The sequence below is a fragment of the Leptidea sinapis genome, chromosome Z (genome assembly GCF_905404315.1).
Source record: "Leptidea sinapis chromosome Z, ilLepSina1.1, whole genome shotgun sequence".
Classification (NCBI taxonomy): domain Eukaryota; kingdom Metazoa; phylum Arthropoda; class Insecta; order Lepidoptera; family Pieridae; genus Leptidea; species Leptidea sinapis.
In genome coordinates, this window is record NC_066312.1 from 3,122,037 (window position 1) to 3,140,538 (window position 18,502).

The 18,502-nt window shown below is 35.5% G+C and overlaps 1 protein-coding gene across 1 annotated transcript in view; it reads right to left on the reverse strand.

Annotated features, from left to right (window-relative positions):
- Nucleotides 1-17,051, reverse strand: part of LOC126978381 (E3 ubiquitin-protein ligase MYCBP2) — a 191,168-nt gene extending 174,117 nt beyond the window's left edge. The window contains exons 1-14 of the mRNA XM_050827139.1: nucleotides 16,915-17,051; nucleotides 16,382-16,492; nucleotides 15,909-16,158; nucleotides 15,691-15,837; nucleotides 15,352-15,546; nucleotides 8,999-9,325; nucleotides 8,668-8,844; nucleotides 8,205-8,483; nucleotides 5,403-5,537; nucleotides 4,549-4,695; nucleotides 4,282-4,434; nucleotides 4,077-4,188; nucleotides 822-987; nucleotides 261-400 (exon numbers count right to left, since the gene is read on the reverse strand). Of these exons, the coding sequence (XP_050683096.1) occupies nucleotides 261-400; nucleotides 822-987; nucleotides 4,077-4,188; nucleotides 4,282-4,434; nucleotides 4,549-4,695; nucleotides 5,403-5,537; nucleotides 8,205-8,483; nucleotides 8,668-8,844; nucleotides 8,999-9,325; nucleotides 15,352-15,546; nucleotides 15,691-15,837; nucleotides 15,909-16,158; nucleotides 16,382-16,473 (2,320 nt within the window). The 5' untranslated portion in view covers nucleotides 16,474-16,492; nucleotides 16,915-17,051. The remainder of the gene's footprint in view (nucleotides 1-260; nucleotides 401-821; nucleotides 988-4,076; nucleotides 4,189-4,281; nucleotides 4,435-4,548; nucleotides 4,696-5,402; nucleotides 5,538-8,204; nucleotides 8,484-8,667; nucleotides 8,845-8,998; nucleotides 9,326-15,351; nucleotides 15,547-15,690; nucleotides 15,838-15,908; nucleotides 16,159-16,381; nucleotides 16,493-16,914) is intronic.
- Between the last annotated feature and the right edge of the window lie 1,451 nt (nucleotides 17,052-18,502).

Genomic DNA, 18,502 nt, shown 5'->3' on the forward strand with positions numbered 1-18,502 from the left:
AGGTATGCTGAGATGGTTGCCATGTCGGCTAGCTAGGATAGGTGACGCGGAAATTTCGAGATCAAATCAGAGACGTCTTGAAAAAAGGCCAGGTCAATAGTACCCTAAACCGAAGAACATGTATGAAGGGAATAATTATGTGGACTAAGCGAAAAAGTATGTAAGGATCGTAGCAAGTGGAAAGAAGTGGTGTCTGCCTACCCCTAGGGGAAAGAGGGGTGATTTTATGTATGTGTAGTAATTATTAATACATAACGTACTTGCAGGGATTTCGTAGACGGACGGCTCATCTTCACTATCAAGCACTCGCTCCAGTTTCGACGAGGACGCAATTTCGGCGCAACGACGGCAGATGCCACACACACTGCATCCACTGTCGCCGTCGCTGCAACCGCATATTCTGTAATGACAACAAAAATCGTTATACGACCAGAATTAATTTAATATACATATGATGATGATGATATAAGTTTATTTCCCAAACATTACAATAATTAATAATAGTATTACATGTTACAAATGTTTCTAAATTATATTAATTATTTACATACAATACAGGGACAGAAAGACAGCTAAACTAGCATGCTCTGTTTCAGCTGTCAGTGACTTCTCTAATATAAGAAGAGCTAGCGCCCCAAATTTTTGAGAAGTAGATTTAGTTCACATTTTTTTGGTTTTGTATTTTTTGACAGACTGAAAAAGACGATATAGAACCAACCAATGACGCATTGACGTGGTCGACCCCACAAGGGAGTCGATTCCACATGGTATTACTAGCATTGTACAGTGAGGTGGATTCATGGATTCCATAGATAACCTACTCTCCAGGTAACCGATTAGGTTGCGCAGCGTTTCTGCATGCCCCAGCGTAGCCAGTGCATTCCCGGCAGTTGGTGCAGATACGACAAGGGCCAGGGCTCCAGGAGTGTGGTTCGGTGCAAATTACCAGCTCCTCCTTCGCTGAAACTTTGCGAGTTGGAGTTCCTTCTGAAATATGCATAAGTTTGAGTACCTTTCAAAGTCAAAGTCAAATAAATTTTATTCAATCAGGCTTAAACGTAAATATTTCAAATAGTCACTATAAATATTTCTTTTAAATTACTGAATTTACCATGTGTTCGGTTTGAGCTCATGAGAAGAACATACAAGAAACTCAACGGCCACTCTTTTCAATCAAACAGAGTATTTTACCATATTACAATATACATAACAACGTGACAACGTGATTCCTTGGTCCACTCTACTTAAAATTTTGCATAAATATTTTTAACAGATGTATAAGATTTCGTGTTTTATTGAAATTAAGTAGAAAGTTATTTTGGCGGTGATTTGCTTCGAAGTTGATACCAATACTCTCTTTAAATTTGTTTCGAAGTTAATTTTCACAACTTCATTACAATATTTTGTTTTTCATTTATTGTTATAATAAAGGTAGGAGAATTTAGTATGTATTCTTATGTTTTTTATTTAATTTGTTTGATTATATTTTAAATGGGAGCAGAGTTCGTAAACATCAATGGGCCTTAAATTTTATTATTGTACCAATATGGGATGGCGTATGCCTTTTCCTTACGCTTTCTTATTTTTTGTCGACACATTCAGTAGATATTTATAAAAAAATTGTGTGTTATGTGACTACCAATTGGGATGAATTTTCTGTTATGTCTCATGGCTTTCATGGGATTAAAGAAGAGAACATTAGATATGGTACAACACTATACATATAGCGGTTTCTACGATACAGTTGCCTAAAATTGCCTCTGGTCAAATTTACTCATTTCTATTTGAAATGAATCGAAATGGTAACCTGTATGCCAAATTTGGTACAGAAGACAAACCTATTAAAAGGTTACGTTTTCCCCAAGATCATTCTAATGGTGAGTTTGATGCCTATGCTGATTCGGATAGTGATAATAACTCATATGTTATACACTACCCAACAGTCAGATCAAATTAGTTTGACAAACAAATCTCAAAAAAATTAGTCGAAGAAAAGCCAAGCTAGGGTTACCAATGTGGTCAGAAAATTTATACGCTGAATACACGGAAGTCTCCCAACTCACATATTAAAATTGAGTGTTGGCGCGTCAATTATGCTGCTGCGCCATATTAATCCATCAAAATGAAAACATTGTATCGCAATGTAATCGAGGCAACCGTGATTCTTGAGAAGAGCCTGTATTTATTCCTGGGATTCTCCTAACACCTGCGAATTACCTCTTCGAATTTAGTTCTTCGAGAGTGCAGTTTCCCATCAGTCTGCTTCTCAATAACTATAAACAAAAATCAAGGTCGAATTCTAACGGTAGCGGGAATAGACTTATGAGAATGCTTACGGCCAGTTGTATGTGGCATACAGCATACTCCATAGTAAGCGCACAGAGTAGCGTGGTGATAAGTCTTAAAACCGTACCGTACCCGTGGCGTAAAAACCAATTAAAAATCATATTACAACCATTTTCGACTTTTACGCATACTAAGTGACCGACGGCAAAAGCTAGTCATCAATATCCGTGACAATAATTAGAAAACTTTTAATATTTTGTATAGAAAATGCCGATATTGAGTCAGAAATATTTTCGGAATAACATCTGTCTCGCATAATTTCTCCAGATCATTATATTAGGTATTTACTTTGGCTATTGGTAAAGCAATAAATATGGCATTCAGAGGTTGTGTTTACTTTGGCAAAACTGCATATTGATTCTACTCGCACATCATCTTTGATGTTGTATTTTAAAGTAGTTATAATTAGTGCAGATTTCTCAAACGTAACTACTTCTCTGTTTCCGATGTTTATCCAAGTCACATGGCAAAATACACCAAATCAATCTAAAATAAGTCGGGTTAATTCAAAGGGGTTTGCAGAATGGTCGTATACGAAGTCATATGACGTACTGACAAATCTTTTTATTTATATAAGAGATTTCCACTTGTGTATTGACTCATCGTGATATCCTCTGGAACTTGAAATTTAGGTAGGAATATTTCTTTCGCCGAGTAGAGGTCAGCTAAGAATGGATTTTCTAAATTCTACCCGCAAGAGTTTTATTTTTATTATAAACAGAACAACGTCGTTCTAATATATAACTATTGACTTTCATGGGTGTCATTTCATTAACAAAATGAATAGAGTGATACTGATTTGATTTACACAGGCGACGCCTTTTGTAATGTTGAAATTTTAAACTATTTAACTTTACTAAGTAAACAAGATATACCTAAACTCTTCGATCAAGTATATACTAGATTAAAGGTAACGCCTATTTAAGCAACCAGAGATGTAGGAGTACAAATAAACTTCTCTTCTGTGTATCTGATCAAAGCCAAAGTGCGGACTGAGGACTCACTTTTATGCCCCAGCGCGCTCTCAAGAACTGCGAAAATAACCAATAGGTATAACTGTGGGTCTTTAAAAGCATTGTCTTTATTTGAGTAAACTTACTCAAATAAACTTGTCTGATATTGTTTTACAGCAATCATTATTAAACGATTAAAAACAAACATTTCGTAGTTTGGTCAATATTTAATTAAACCAAATCTCGCCAAACATCGACAACCGCTTAATTACTATTATACTAGTATTATACGCGGAACAATAGGTCAGGTGTTCGTTACACATTAATCCAAACTAAGCCTTAAAAGACAGCAATAAGATTGAGTTTTGTTAAAATACTTTTATGATATTGCGATATATTCATATTTATATCGTAATAAATTGGAAAGAATAGTAAACTTAAGCCACTAGCCGGGTCCATATGAAAAGCTTAATCTAGCACATATTTGATCGGAGTCTAACACATTAATCAGATTTTTTCTGAAATCGAAATATTTTTTTTAATTTTCACCGATATCTTTCGAACAAAACCCTGAGACGCAAATTAGGCGAGGAACGTGGACATTGTTTTTTTAAGAAAATTCTGACCCAACCTTTTTGCGTCATCAACATAATCTGATATTGGCCTTAATTTTCAGTTACAACTTAAGTTCTCTGGTGTTATAAATAGTGAAATGAAACAAAAGCCATAACTTTGTAATTTTTCTTTATCACATAAAGAATTCGAAATTGAACTTACTCTCTTTGGTGTAACCAAACTCTCTCCCACATTGTCCTTTGTTGTTGATACCGAAACTGTACACTTGTCCCAGATTTGTTAACGCAATTGCATGTGCTTTTCCCAATGCCATCTGAAAATTGGTACAATGCATGAAAGGAACGGATATATGTAACTACAATTTTGAGAATAATATACTATACTATAACCGGAGGGTTGCGAGTACCTGGACAATTCTCTCATGCTTCAATCCCGTCACGATCCCTGCGGCGTCACAATGCTGCGTATCCTTGCCGAACATCAGAACAAGGCCCTGCCGAGTCAACAGCGCCGTGGAGCCGTAGTTACAAGCCGCATACACCACGTAGAAGTTCTCCGCCTAAACAAAATTTGTTAATATTTAACGTTTCTCAAACATCACTTTTATGAACATATGGCTAGATTATGCGTATCACAGATTTTGCGGCTATCGAAATGTTGCCTGATTCCTCACCTTAGCTATCTTCTTCGGGCGGCTAGGCTTGGGTGATCGTCTCTTATTTCCGTCACCGTCTTCACCGCGCCGGGCGATACCGGTGAACATAGCGGTTCCGTTATCCAGAACTAAAATGGCATGCACGCCTTCATGACCCACGGCCACCTATAAAACCAAAATTAATAAAATAATCTTGTGCCAAGGTGAATTTATGGAAGGTGTGCCAAAACAAGATCATCTGCTGAAAAGTACCACAATATCATATACTTGTACATATAAAATGTTATCGGGTACTGTTGCAATATTTTCAATACCGTAATAGTGTAGTTTTCTCTCTCTGACCAAAATTTCATGTTCAACACAATCGAAAGCCTTGAATAAATCGTAAAAAGCGCATTAAGACTCTTCCCGCACCTCAAATATATTATGTATTAAGTGAAAACCAGCATCGGTAAACGACCGTGGGTAAAACCAGACTGTTTGGTGTGTAGTAAATTATTATTGCAAAAGTAATGATTTAAAATTAATTTTTCAAAAAAAATACTGAAAGAAAGTACAGATTTTTGTCTGAAGTAAGTAATGGGTCACTGGAAATACCTGATTTAAGCACTGGAAATGCTTTACCATGTTTCATTAGGTCCAAAATTCACCATAGTCACCATATAATTGTTATATATTACAGCTAACTCAGGTGGAACACAACAACAATATCTATCAATGCCAAGTGTCCCAAAGATCATTAATCGTCGCCTTAATCTTTTTATCTTAGTTGATCAAATTTAAAGGTCTTCTCTCACATTTAAGAACATTATCTTTTAATAAACAAAACAAATCGAATAATATTGATAATTAATTGCCTGCTATGTACATACCTGAATAACTCTTGTCTTCCTAACTTTCGGATATTCATGTCTAGTGAACACAGTTTCTTTCATTAATGTCCACCGACTGGTATATGTTGCAGCTACTTTGTATCCCAGACTTGATGGTTTTCCTGTGTAGTATACCTAAAATGCAATGCTATTTATAGCTCCGCGCAATGGGACAGGGACAGAACCTCAGCATATTACATCCAACCACACCCGTAAGTATTATTGCCCGGACAATCCTTGTGTACTTCCGTCACGTAGCGATGCTCAGTCCACACAAATTAGCAGAAGTCGCCCAAGGGCTGACGCCGGGTCGAACATCAGTTCCAAATACTTAATATAGGCCTGAACCGGTACAAGGACCGAGTTAACTTGTAGTGAGGCGCTAGGGATTGGACCACGAAGAAATAGAATGGCCTCTGTCTTATCCAGAGCCACCGGTAAGCCCAAATACACCGATGCGCCGACCACTTGAGAAACTCTTCTGAACAAATTGCTAACTGCGTAGCATATGACGGCGAATCCGGGGTAGATCCACCACTAAGGGAACATGGGGTACGATTGGGTACCCCATGTTCATGTGAGCAAGCTATTAGTACGCAATCGGTCATTTTGATTTGTGATAATTAAAGTGTCTACCTAGACCTGACGTAACTAAGATAGCGGCCTGTCCTATCTCAACACGCGGTGTTTATAAACTTTTTTTATTGTATAAATCAGGAAAAAGTGTATACTAGATAAAATGCTTGATAGTTCTGTCTATCTAAAAAAAATTGTTTTCAATGTACCGAACAAACTTAAAACAGACGCTATTTTTGGTAAATTTGTGAATGAAATTTATGTATAATTGAATAGAGTCTGGCTAACGAAAGTTGGCACTAGAATAATTTGCAAACAGTGAACGCATATTATAACATGGAAGCATTTCTGACGCTTTAAGATAGCGCAACTAAAACTAAACCGTTAGTGGGCAGGGATTACAAACTGTCCCGGCACGCGGATAAGTCCGTATAGACGAGTGAGTATGGTCGAGCGAGATTTTAAAAACAGATAAAACAAGGATTTAAAATACATTCATGTACTATAAAGTGGTTCAAATATTATACGGATCGTCGTCACAAGGGGAATCGAATCACTTTTCACACCTACGTAAGGTGTTGTTTTCCATGATATGCAAGTTCAACGAAAAACAACAGCAGAAAGAAAACATATCAGCTTTATTTTAATTCCAGGTTTTGTAAATTAATAATTTCATTAAAATGTGTGGAGAAGATTATGCTAAAAGAGTAATTTCTTAACAATGTACAATTATATAGATAGCAACATATTATTTATTATGCCTGTACTTTTTTGTCTGTTAACTGGTTTAAAGTACAGCTGCAATTGCAAGACTGACATATTCTTAAAGTTGTTGTAAGACAAGTTGTTTGGTCGTTGTTTGACAAAAAGTCCAACCATGAACCAGTACATTTTAAGGAAACACTTTGACCTTTGCTTTATATTCTAGCCAATAACGACATCTCACTGCACGCCTGCGTCGATTGATCAGCGCTGAGTCACCGTGCGCCGGACGGTCGGCAAAGCAGCGACGAACCGCGCAAGCTTTCATTAATTGCACGCGTTCAGGTTTCAAATGCACTTAGTTTATTGATTTATTTTTGTTCCAGTTAAGCCATGATGAATTTTGCTGCGTATTGTGTCGGAGGAAAAAATAGGGGTTAAAGTATGAAATTGCCATTTTATTCTAATAGATACTTCTAATTGACATAGAACCTTCATGGTTTGAGATTTTTGAGTGAAACTTTTTTGACACCTATGTATGGTAGATTCTGTAGATGTGTTTTTCTTTTTATTCAACTTAAATAAGAAAGAGAGATACTTCGAAAATCCGAGTGATTTTTTGATACGAGTTCCGGCGCGGAACTAATACGGCAGAAACAGTACGCAATATTATCAATGCTGCGTTTGAAGAGGTGACTGCTTCTGAACGCACCTTGCGATTTTGGTTTAAACGCTTACGTGATGGAAACTTTGATTTGAAGAACGAACCTACACAGGTGAATAACAATGAATTGAAAGACATGGTAATGTTAACTGTTTGCTGGTCTCAGCATGGTGTTAAATAGCTTTCTCCAATCTCAATCAGTCAAGGAATAACGGCAGGTGTCTACTATGCCGAACTCCGAACAATGATAGCAAAACTAACAGTGAAACAGCCCCTACTCATGAATCTTCACTATTATTGCTCCATGATAACGCGATACCTCATGTAGCACGAGAAACCGTTTTAACTCTACAGGAACTGCAATGGAAATGGAAAATGATGTCCACATTTTCCGTTATAGTCGACATGAGCGACGAGCACCTTTAATATCAAAATTCCCGGATTGAAAACGCTTAAACCAACTTTCTTACTGCCACTGCGTTCGGTACTTATACGTTACATCTTTTTTTTTAATAAAATTATAAACCTAATACTCTTCATTAGAATCATTTATTTTGACAGAAAGAAAAACAAATGAATAATAACTGGAAACAACATTTTATTTTGTTCCTTTTTAGGAAATGTAAATGTAGGTGTTGTAAATGCTTTTCTTTTTAATATCATAAAAACCAGCCAAAGAGATTTTATTACAAGTTTATATATACTAAATGCGCAAAGGATTTTTCCCCAAATCGTTATAATGATAAAATAATAAATTTTGGAAAGTAAAAGCACAAACTATGGCAAGGGTAGAAATAATACCAACACTAATGTATGGACCTGATTGTTAGTAAGACCATTAACTTTTTTTATTTAATCACCTTTCCGGACGCTGTTGTGAGGAGACCAAAATCCTGTCCGGCATTAATTGCAGTCAATGGATCATCTTCACTGTCATCTAACTGAACCGCAACAGGTACGTCTAGGTCTAATATACGTCTGGAGCCAACATCCTCGTAGGGTGCCGTGCCCAGAACTAAAGTGGTCCGTCTCATTAAGATGACATTCAACTCCTTTTGGGGTTCAAGATCATGCGTCTGTCCGTCTAAACGTTTACATGCTGTCGTCTCTAAGTCGTAGAATCTAATATTCAAATTGTCCTGGGAACAAGATAGTTTCATTAGAAGTCAGTAGGAATGCTTTTCTATGCATTTCATTTGGTATGGGAAAAAAATACATAGAGCGCGGATAACACAAAAAAAAATTGCACCAAAAATTTGTATTATATTCTCTCATTTTCCCCTAAAGCGCTACAAGAAACGGAACTTCCAAATAAATTCTTACAAATTTCGTTAGGGTGACAAGTCCAAGGTTATTTCCATCTGTGAACACCGCTGATTTAGACTCTGTTGGTATCGGCGTTCCAGTATTCAAATGTATGATACTTTTTACTTGAAACGTGTTTTTATCTATTTCGTAAATATCAGTCTTCTTTCTTCCAATCCTTACATATAAGTTATCCTAAAATTAAAATGTGCTTTGAATAATAAATAAGAATAATTTTAAACCACAAATGATATAATAAATATAATTTAATACTAATAATCGAGTTTTATTGATTAAGTTTTACTTTAAAAAAAATAATGAAAAATATATATTGATGTTTTGATTTTACCTTCCAAATTCCAATCCAACCATGCCGATCACTGGCGTAGAAGTCCGGCTTATATAAATATACATGCTGTCTTATTGTATTGCCATATCCAGAGCCTATTTTTACAAGTCCCTTGGATGTAAATATGAACAAATAAGAGCCATCGGACACAAAAGACCTTATCACGAGTTCTTGAGATCCTGATAATAGTTGTGGTGGTAGGTCCACCGGGAAGCTGTTCACAAGACATTGGTGAGGGACCCCATAATCTAGCCAAAAGTATCGGGAAGGGGCCCCGAGTACTTCTTGTTGTACACTCTTTTGAAGTACTGTTAAGTTTACTGGCACCTGTAGACATGTAGAAAAAATATAGATTTCCAATTTTTAATCAGCTTAAATAAAAACTATAAACTTTACTGTCTTGCGTTCAATAAATTGTGAAAATGAGGGGGCAAACTCTTTGAAACCAAAAGAGAGTACTACTTATTATCTTTTAGAAGTAAAAGTCTTTTGTTTTCTGTTTGTCATAACGGGTTGTTGAAAATCGATATTGAAATTGAATTGAATAGAAGGAAAGAAAGAAAAATCATTTATTCAATTAGGTCAAAATTAACTCCCAAAATAGCTTGAGAACAGAATATAATATTATTTTCAAGAACAGAGCAACAAGACGTAGTATATTTAGATGTATGTGTCATAGGTACGGTTCCCACGATCATATAGCCGAATACCGTCTCGATAGCGGAAGGCAAATTATATAAGTATGGCGGTGTTTTTTGATCCGCGGACGACGACAGGTACCATATTATTTTTGCTATTATTTGATTGATATTGTTTATGGTATTTTGTTATTCGAGTTTCATTAGCCGTTTAGTTATAATTTCGGTTTAAAGTTTAAAAGTTACGATTGTGTGGCTTCGTGGCTCAACTCATATTTTTAGCTTAAAAAAAGGTGAGTGACATAAATTAATTAATTTCTTTCTTTTAGAAAGAAAATTGAATGATGACCAGGTTCTGCTAATCTTATGTGAAGGAATTCTATCAGAAATCGAAGATTTTGATCAAGATGATGATGAGGGTATTCAAGCAAGCATACTGGAGGATCTTCATTTAAACGAGGTATTTCCTGGGCCAGACGCAGAGCTAGAATTGCAGCCTGACCTAGAGCCTGAATCCACAACTACATAATCATCAATAGCTGCTTCCCAGCATCAAAGAATTATGCACTCCACGTCTCGAAAACGCGTCTGTAAACAGGTACCTTTCGATGATTTTCCTCGTGATTTCAATTCTCTGCCAGTGTCTTCTGTCCGGGACCCAATGGAGTACTTTACTGACTACTTTGATAGAGATTTTAGAAATATACAGCAAGATGCACTTACTTATAACTATTTCAGAAAAACAGGGCAAGAAATGAAAACCAAGCAGTCGAAATAGCTAAGGTTTTCTCAATTCATATCATCCTTGGATGTACTCACCACCCTGGACTCCTAATGTGTTGGAAATCTGGAGTAAAAGTGGAGCTAATCAGGAAGCAAATGTCGCGAGATCAATTATTAACCATCCGGAATGCCTTGCACGTTGTGGATACAGACGAGGCTCCTACTTCTCAAAAAGACAATCCAATGTGGAAAGTTTAGCCCATCTTATAAACAAAAGTAAAGGCAACTTGTAATAGACTTGAGAGGGTACCTGGATTTTATCCTTTAGAGTATAGTTGAATAAATGGTCCCCCTGACTAAATATCGGATCAAAAGTCTTACCCGAAGAAGTGCAACTTTTTCAGAAAGGGAGATTCGTTCTTGGGACACTTTGTCCGGCCACATAACATGGACTATTTATTACTCTAATGACTCATCTCGGTCTAGCCTCTGGCTAACCGCAGTTTCAGTTTGAAACATTTCACCGCCTGCAACGCAGAGCGGCTCGAATTGTCGATCAAAATTATACATAACATACAGTAAATCATATAATTATTTACTGTACAAACACAATAGTACCTACTTGTATCGGTTGTTATCGCCCTAAAAGTTTGCTTTATGGCTCAGTTAAATAAATATCTTACGAACAGTTTCATACCGTCTACAATATGAGCATAAAGAGCCCGTGTTGTAAACAAGTACTTACAACACAAGTTTGTCAAGGTCGAAAATAAGATCCTTTACGCTGGGAATAAGGTACCTATCGAATTCTCGCGAAGCATTACACCATAAATATAATAACTCCCACTTGAATGCTTTAAAATGGAAAGTCTATAAAATCTAGTAAAAACATAATTTACACTTTAATAATAATAACTAATTTAAAAGTAATATACTCGTAATACTAATAGCTGTCCCGGCAAACGTTGTTTGGCCAGATATATATTTTTTTTCGTGTTCGACCGTTTTATCTCCGACCTACTTTTCAATTCCGCCTAGGTACCACGAAAAAGTATCTTTAATTTTTGGGTTAATATAATATAGTCAATATATAGACAGAATTTTCAGTAGATCCAGAGATTATCCCCTAGAAAATTGTGATAATGATATTCGATTGCGATCTTGCAACCCTATTGGGGATCTGTGGATGGAACAAAATATTACAAAAATCGCGATTAAAAAACGGGGGTGGATCGTAATAGGATAAAATTTCAAGTTGTGTCTATTTTTCAATGCAAAATAAAGTAAAAAAATTAAAGAAATATTTAGAGATGGATCAACCTTATCATTTAGGTGTATGAAAAATAGATGTTGGCCGATTCTCAGACCTACTCGAATACAAAATTTCATACAAATCGCTTCACGCGTTTCGGAGGAATTTGGTAACAAGCATCGCGGCACGGGAATTTTATACTTTACTAGCTAACCCAGCAAACCTTGTATTGCCATACAAATTGTTAAAAAACATTGCAATTTAACATTTTTTGTATAAAAAATAGATGTTGATTGTTGGCAGATTCTCAGACCTACCCGATATGCACACAAAATTTCATACAAATTGGTTCAGCCGTTTCGAAGGAGTTTAGTAACAAACACTGCGAAACGAGCATTTTATATATTATGTGATTAGATACTTATATTTATACAAAACTTCGTTTAAAAAACCACACTTCAAAAACTAAAAAGTACCAAAGAACTAAAAATTTAATTTAATACACCTTTACCTTTCATATTAAAAAAATGTTATTATTTATGTGCTACCTATTGATAGGTTTTAAGTCGGTGCCAAGCCCTAATCAAAATAAAATTTAATATTATAAACAGCTTTTTTTAAAGAATAGGAGGACAAACGAGTGTACGGGTCACTTGGTGTTAAGTGATCACCGCGCCGCCCACAATCCCTTGCAACACCAGAGGAATCACAACAGCGTTGCCGGCCTTTAAGAAAGGTGTACGCGCTTTTTTGAAGGTACCCATAACCCATGTCGTATCGTCCCGGAAACACCGCACAAGGAAGCTCATTCCACAGCTTAGTAGTACGAGGAAGAAAGCTTCTTGAAAACCGCACTGTGGAGGACCGCCACACAGCTTACTTACTGTAATTATTAAGGTTGTCTGGCTACGCATGTCTGTCCGCTTGGGTTGTTTTGTTTTAGACTTAGCTATCCCGCTCAGAGTCACGCGTGGCGAGTGTAGATACCTACTATTACATTTGGCTCGGCACTTAGTTATTTGATACTTTTCAGTTTTGAAGTTGGTTTAATTTTTTTACTCTTCAGTGTCAGTTAATAATTATAATATAATATAATCAACCAGAATGAAAACTCCTAACAGGCGTACACAACAAAACAATTATATCATCGAGGTAAACCAAAATTGTCATATAAAATGTTCATAAAAAGAAAACTACTGGGCCAAACTATGTAAAATTTTTATGGGACCAAATGGCATCAATTCTGCATCGAACTAAAAAAAATACGTAAATCGGATCATAAATCTCAGAGTAATCGGTGTACATACATAAAAAAGCCGATCGAATTGATAACCTCCTCCTTTTTGAAGTCGGTTAAAAAAGAGAAAGATTTTTTCATTCTTCGTCAAAAATGAAAAAATATTACATAATAATAATTAAAATTATTCTAATATTATCTGTTTAAGCTTGTGCCAATGAAGCCCTTTCATACGATACACAGTTAACTCAATCCAAAAATTGGACCACTATTCCTTGCATAAAGACCCTGTTTTTTAAGATTTAATTACAACTTTATAGTTTTCAGACTTTCCCCTATACTTGTAGTATATGATTTTATTTGCGGCATAAACAGCCGTATCTTTTTTAGGGTTCCGTAGCCAAATGGAAGAAAAGGAACCCTTATAGATTCGTCGAGTCTGTCTGCTTGTACGTCCGTATGTCACAGCCACTTTTTTCCGAAACTATAAGAACTAACAGTTGAAACTTGGTAAGTAGATGTATTCTATACACAAAAAAATTATGATGATGCGACAGCGTATTTGTTAAAATATATAGGTAAATGGAAGTCAGAAAGTACTAAAATAAAATATACATAATATTATTTCGAATATTATGCCACACGGGATTTTTGTGTGTATGTACTTTAGGGAAGTTAGAAATCCAAGATGGCCGCCGCGCAAAATTATTATTTCAACATATGGATATCGTGTCCGAGGTTCTCGAGGATGCAGAAAACGATTTTGGGATCATTTGTGCGATCATGCGCGGCGGCCATCTTGGAATTCAAAAATGATCCCAAATTTGTTCTCTGCACCCTCGAGAACCTCGGATTTGATATGGTGGCGGCCATCTTCGATTTCAAAAATGATCCCAAATTCGTTTTCTGCATCCTCGAGAGCCTCGGATTCGATATTCATATTGTTGAAATCATAATTTTGCGCAGCGGCCATCTTGAATTTCAAAAACGATCTCAAATTCGTTCTCTGCACCCTCGAGAAGCTGGGATTAGATATCCATATTGTTGAAATAATATTTTTCGCGGCGGCCATCTTGGATTTCAAAAATGATCCCAAATTCATTTTCTGCACCCTCGAGAACTACGGATTTGATATCCATATTGTTGAAATAATAATTTTGCGCGGCGGCCATCTTGGATTCAAAAATGATCCCAAATTCATTCTCTGCATCCTCAAGAACCTCAGATTCGATATCCATATGGTTGAAATCATAAATTTGTGCGGCGGCCACCTTGAATTTAAAATGATCCCAAATTCGTTCTCAGCTCCCTCGAGAGCCTCGGATTACATATCCATATTGTTGAAATCACTATTTTGCGCGGCGGCCATCTTGGATTTAAAAATTTTCCCAAATTCATTATCTGCACCCTTGAAAACCCTTTGATTCGATAACCATATTGTTGAAATCTTAAATTTGCGCAGCGGCTACCTTGGATTTCAAATATGATCCCCAATACATTCTCTGCATTCTCGAGAACCTCGAATTCGATATCCAAATTGTTGAAATCATAATTTTGGCCGGCGGCCATTTTGGATTTAAAAAGAACTGCACAATACAAGGCTAGTAGGGCAGCTCGAGAGTACGAAATACTCTTCCTCAATCGGTGTCAATCCCTTTCTCCCATGAACAAAAACCTCCTCCTCTTTTTGAACAAAAACGTCTTAAATTTCCATGACGTACTTTTCCGTTTCATTTGTAAAAAAAGTACCCTCATGCGCCCAAAGAAATTTCACTTCAAAATTCATAAAAATATCACAGCATTTCGTACTCTTGCACAACTGTTAGTTTTATAAAATATTACGCGGTCCTTCCGGGGTGGGGTCGTTGTCCCGCATCGCTCGGCTCGTATCTCAGCCATGCCCGCGTCGAATGTATATCTAACGCTATAGATATACGTTCGAGCGATCTTTGCTTAAAGTGTTGGGAAAACCTCGCCTTAAGATATTTATCTTCTCGGACAATGTAGCATAAATACAAAAGAAACAAAGTGTCATTGTAAACATGTTTACAAAATAGCAAGGCTTATCAAGGTCGAGAACTTTTACGCCGGGATCTAGGTACCTATTGAATCTTCGCGAACATTCCACGTGCGTCAATATTGCAGTGTATTCTATCGATATACAGAAACCAAAAAAAATAAAAAATTTTGTCTGTTAGTCCGTTTGTCGAACCGGGCAAAACACAAACTACTGAATAGATTTGATTAAAATCTTGCATGAATATTAAGAAGAGGTTGGGACTACATTTTGATGAAAACATTTTCAGGACAAATTTCAACGATGTCATGTGCAACAGCAGCTATTAGTTATAATTTAATTTTCTGTAAAATAAATAATTCAAAATACGAATCCCACTTGAATGCTTGTGTCTTGTCTGTTGTATTGTTTGGAATAATTATCGAATCAGTTATTTTTTAACACATCCTTAATACATAGCTTTTATATAAAAAACAATATACATACCTGTAAATACTCATCGGACAGTTTTTGTGACACCATAATCAGGCATGACACAGTGTTAAGTATTATCTCAGTATCACCCCTTGCAACAGACAAGGCAATAAGGCATGAAGTGCTTAAAGATGTGAGACTTGTTGCTGTCTTTCCTCCAATACCCTTGGATACGTCTACCAGTACATCATGTAAGGTGGATATTACCTACAACAAATAGGATTATTAAGTATGATCAATACAACTGTTACAATATTACAAATAGAATTACAAACCACATAACATCTTAATAAAAAGTTAGTTCAAACATCTAAAAAGCACACAATGAAGAATAATAATTATTTATCCAACCTCGTCATTTTCACTTCTTAGATCTCCAGGTTGATGATCCTGTAAAACATCAAGCAATGCTCTAAGAGCACTTTCACATAAGCCGGTATCATTATTTCTTGATAATCTGATAAGACTGAAAACAGTTCTTAGGCCAATTCCAGTTATCTGAAATAAAATATGTTTTATATTTTTGTCTGTACATTTTTATGACCAAAGTACTACATTATATTATTTACCTTTGGTAATTTTCCGGGGACCACAATTTGGTCGTCATTGTCACTATCTTCAGATAAATCACAAACAGAACCATGTATATATCTCCAACGAGAAATAATTGATTTACGTACAGTAGCATATACTGCAAACTGGGAGGGGTTACTAAGTAATGCTGGTGCAAAACATGATGTACCAAATGTATTGAGAAGTTTAATAGTTCTGGTTTTATCCTTCTTTGACACTCTTCTGTTTGATGTTTTATCTGATATCCTGAAAGTTATTTTCTATAGTTTATCTTAGGTAATATGGGAAAGTAATATTAACTTTGATACCTACTTAAGAAATTTATGTTATACACCTGATGCTTTAAATTTGAAGCTTATTGCATTTTTGAAATGTTTTTTTAATTATAGGAAGTCTAGAATATTAAAGTACTATCTTGTTATTATAAAAGTTTATCCATAAGTAACAATTGAAGGCATTAAAAAGTTACCTATTTCCACTCCAACAAAGGAAACGGAAAAACTTTCTATAGTTTTCAGGCTCCATGCATTGCACTTCTGCCATTTGATTTTTTAAGGACATCTTGAAAAGCTCTCTTCTCCTGTAATGAACGTAAAATAAATACAATAAGACCTGTAAAGGTTTAGTGTTATAAAAAATATTTATTTATTTTTACCCCTGTAAAGAGACCTTTTATAATAATGTATAGTTTCTGATTTTCGCTTTGTCAATAATATGATAATTTAGGCAATAGCAGATTGATTCAAAAAACCGCAAACATATTTTATAATATTGCGTCGCTTCTTCATAACTTTTGCAAAGCTGTAACATATGGCTAGTAAAAAAATCATTAATTCGCAAGCTGATTTAACTATTGATGTCTCCGAGAACAGACCGTTGATATTTGATATAAAATTAATTATCTTTTCTTTAAGTTCCCCACTTTTAACCCTATTAAAAAAATACTAAAATACATACCTACATTCCTTTTTTAAATTAAATTGTTAAAATACCGGCAATTACCTGTTATAAGAGCAGAATCCGTTATTTAATCATTGTAATTTAGTGTTAATGTTCTTTTAAATCACAATAATACTAGCACAAATTATTTCACCACAATAAAATGAATCCCATAAATTAGATTTGAACGTATGGGAAACTGCGACGTACGAATTATAATGAGAATGCAGAAAGGGGATTGAGGATCCGGGAGCGGGCGCGGGGATTCAAAATCAATAATATTTTCATGAAAATAGATGTTGCCACCACAAAATAATCTTTTTTGAGATTATTATTCAGTTTTTTTTTATATTAACATTTACGTTACCATTACCAAAACAATCTCTCAAACAAATCTTTTTTGGGAATCTTAGAAACAATTACTCTGTTACTACAATTAATATATTAAATTGTGTAATTATTTTCTTGTCAACATCAACTCTTCTGTATTTACGGTAACATCTGAGTAGGTTTTTGAAACGGGAGGGAACCTTTCAAAGGCTTGCAGGTAGGAGATATTGTCTTGGGACATTGTGCTTTTGATGCAGTTTCGCCGGCTTTGCTCGGGGCAGCACTGACTCGTAGTAAAGTTCGTACTGGTGCAAAACAGGCTCAAAACTAATGACAATAGGGTACTACGCCTTTCCCGTTATGTTCTTGGGCGCATTTAAAGTGGGGCTTGGATCGACATTGATTTGCAACGTGCCCAAATTTGCGGTAATTGTGACATTGGATTTTTGTGAGCTGCTATGTCTCCACATGCATGGCAGTGTAGCAACAAAATATTCTTTGGGGCAACATTCAGTGGCTGAGCACTGAATGTTAGCACCACAGTTCCCATGGGGACTCAATCTTAAATTAAATTTCGTTTATTTCAAAAATATGCAATCTTTACTAAATATACATTTTTAGTATAGCATATACATTTTTAGTATTATTTGTTCTCAGTTAGTTGTCTTAGAACACTTATATTGGGAATATCTCACGAAAGATTACAAGTCAAATAAAGTAAATCAGTTGGAAATCTTAAAGGTTTGAAGTACATGGCCTTCAGAAGTGATCTTTGAGCTCTTTCCAATTATTCTAAGAGATTTATCTTTGTTGCGCTGCCCCATACTGGGATGCAGTAGGTGATCACTGATTGAGCTAAAGCAATGAATATTTTGATGTTATACTTCTTCTGGCGCGATGGAGAAAAATGATGAGAGTGAATTTTTACGATGCGCGCGCACACCGACACCTGAATTCTACGTCGTGAAGTTAGTTCTAGGTGGCATGAAAATCGATAATTATGTCCAAGTTGTATATTCTAGTATTTTTATATTTAGAACACGTGTTTCATAACAGTACAATAATTGTGAATAAATAAATATTATTTTGGTGTTTTTATTAAATCAATTTCATATACGACGCTGATAGTATTTAGTAATAATTTATTAGTATATCTATATATACTAAATATTAGTGATAAAACTGATTTGAATAAACTGTTTTGAGTGCATTTATAGATTTGAGGTTAATTGTCGGTATGTATAATATATTTACATCGTTAATTAAAAATTATTACATTATTATCTAAAATTTTTTTTTTTCGTTTTGTTTTATTTCTGGT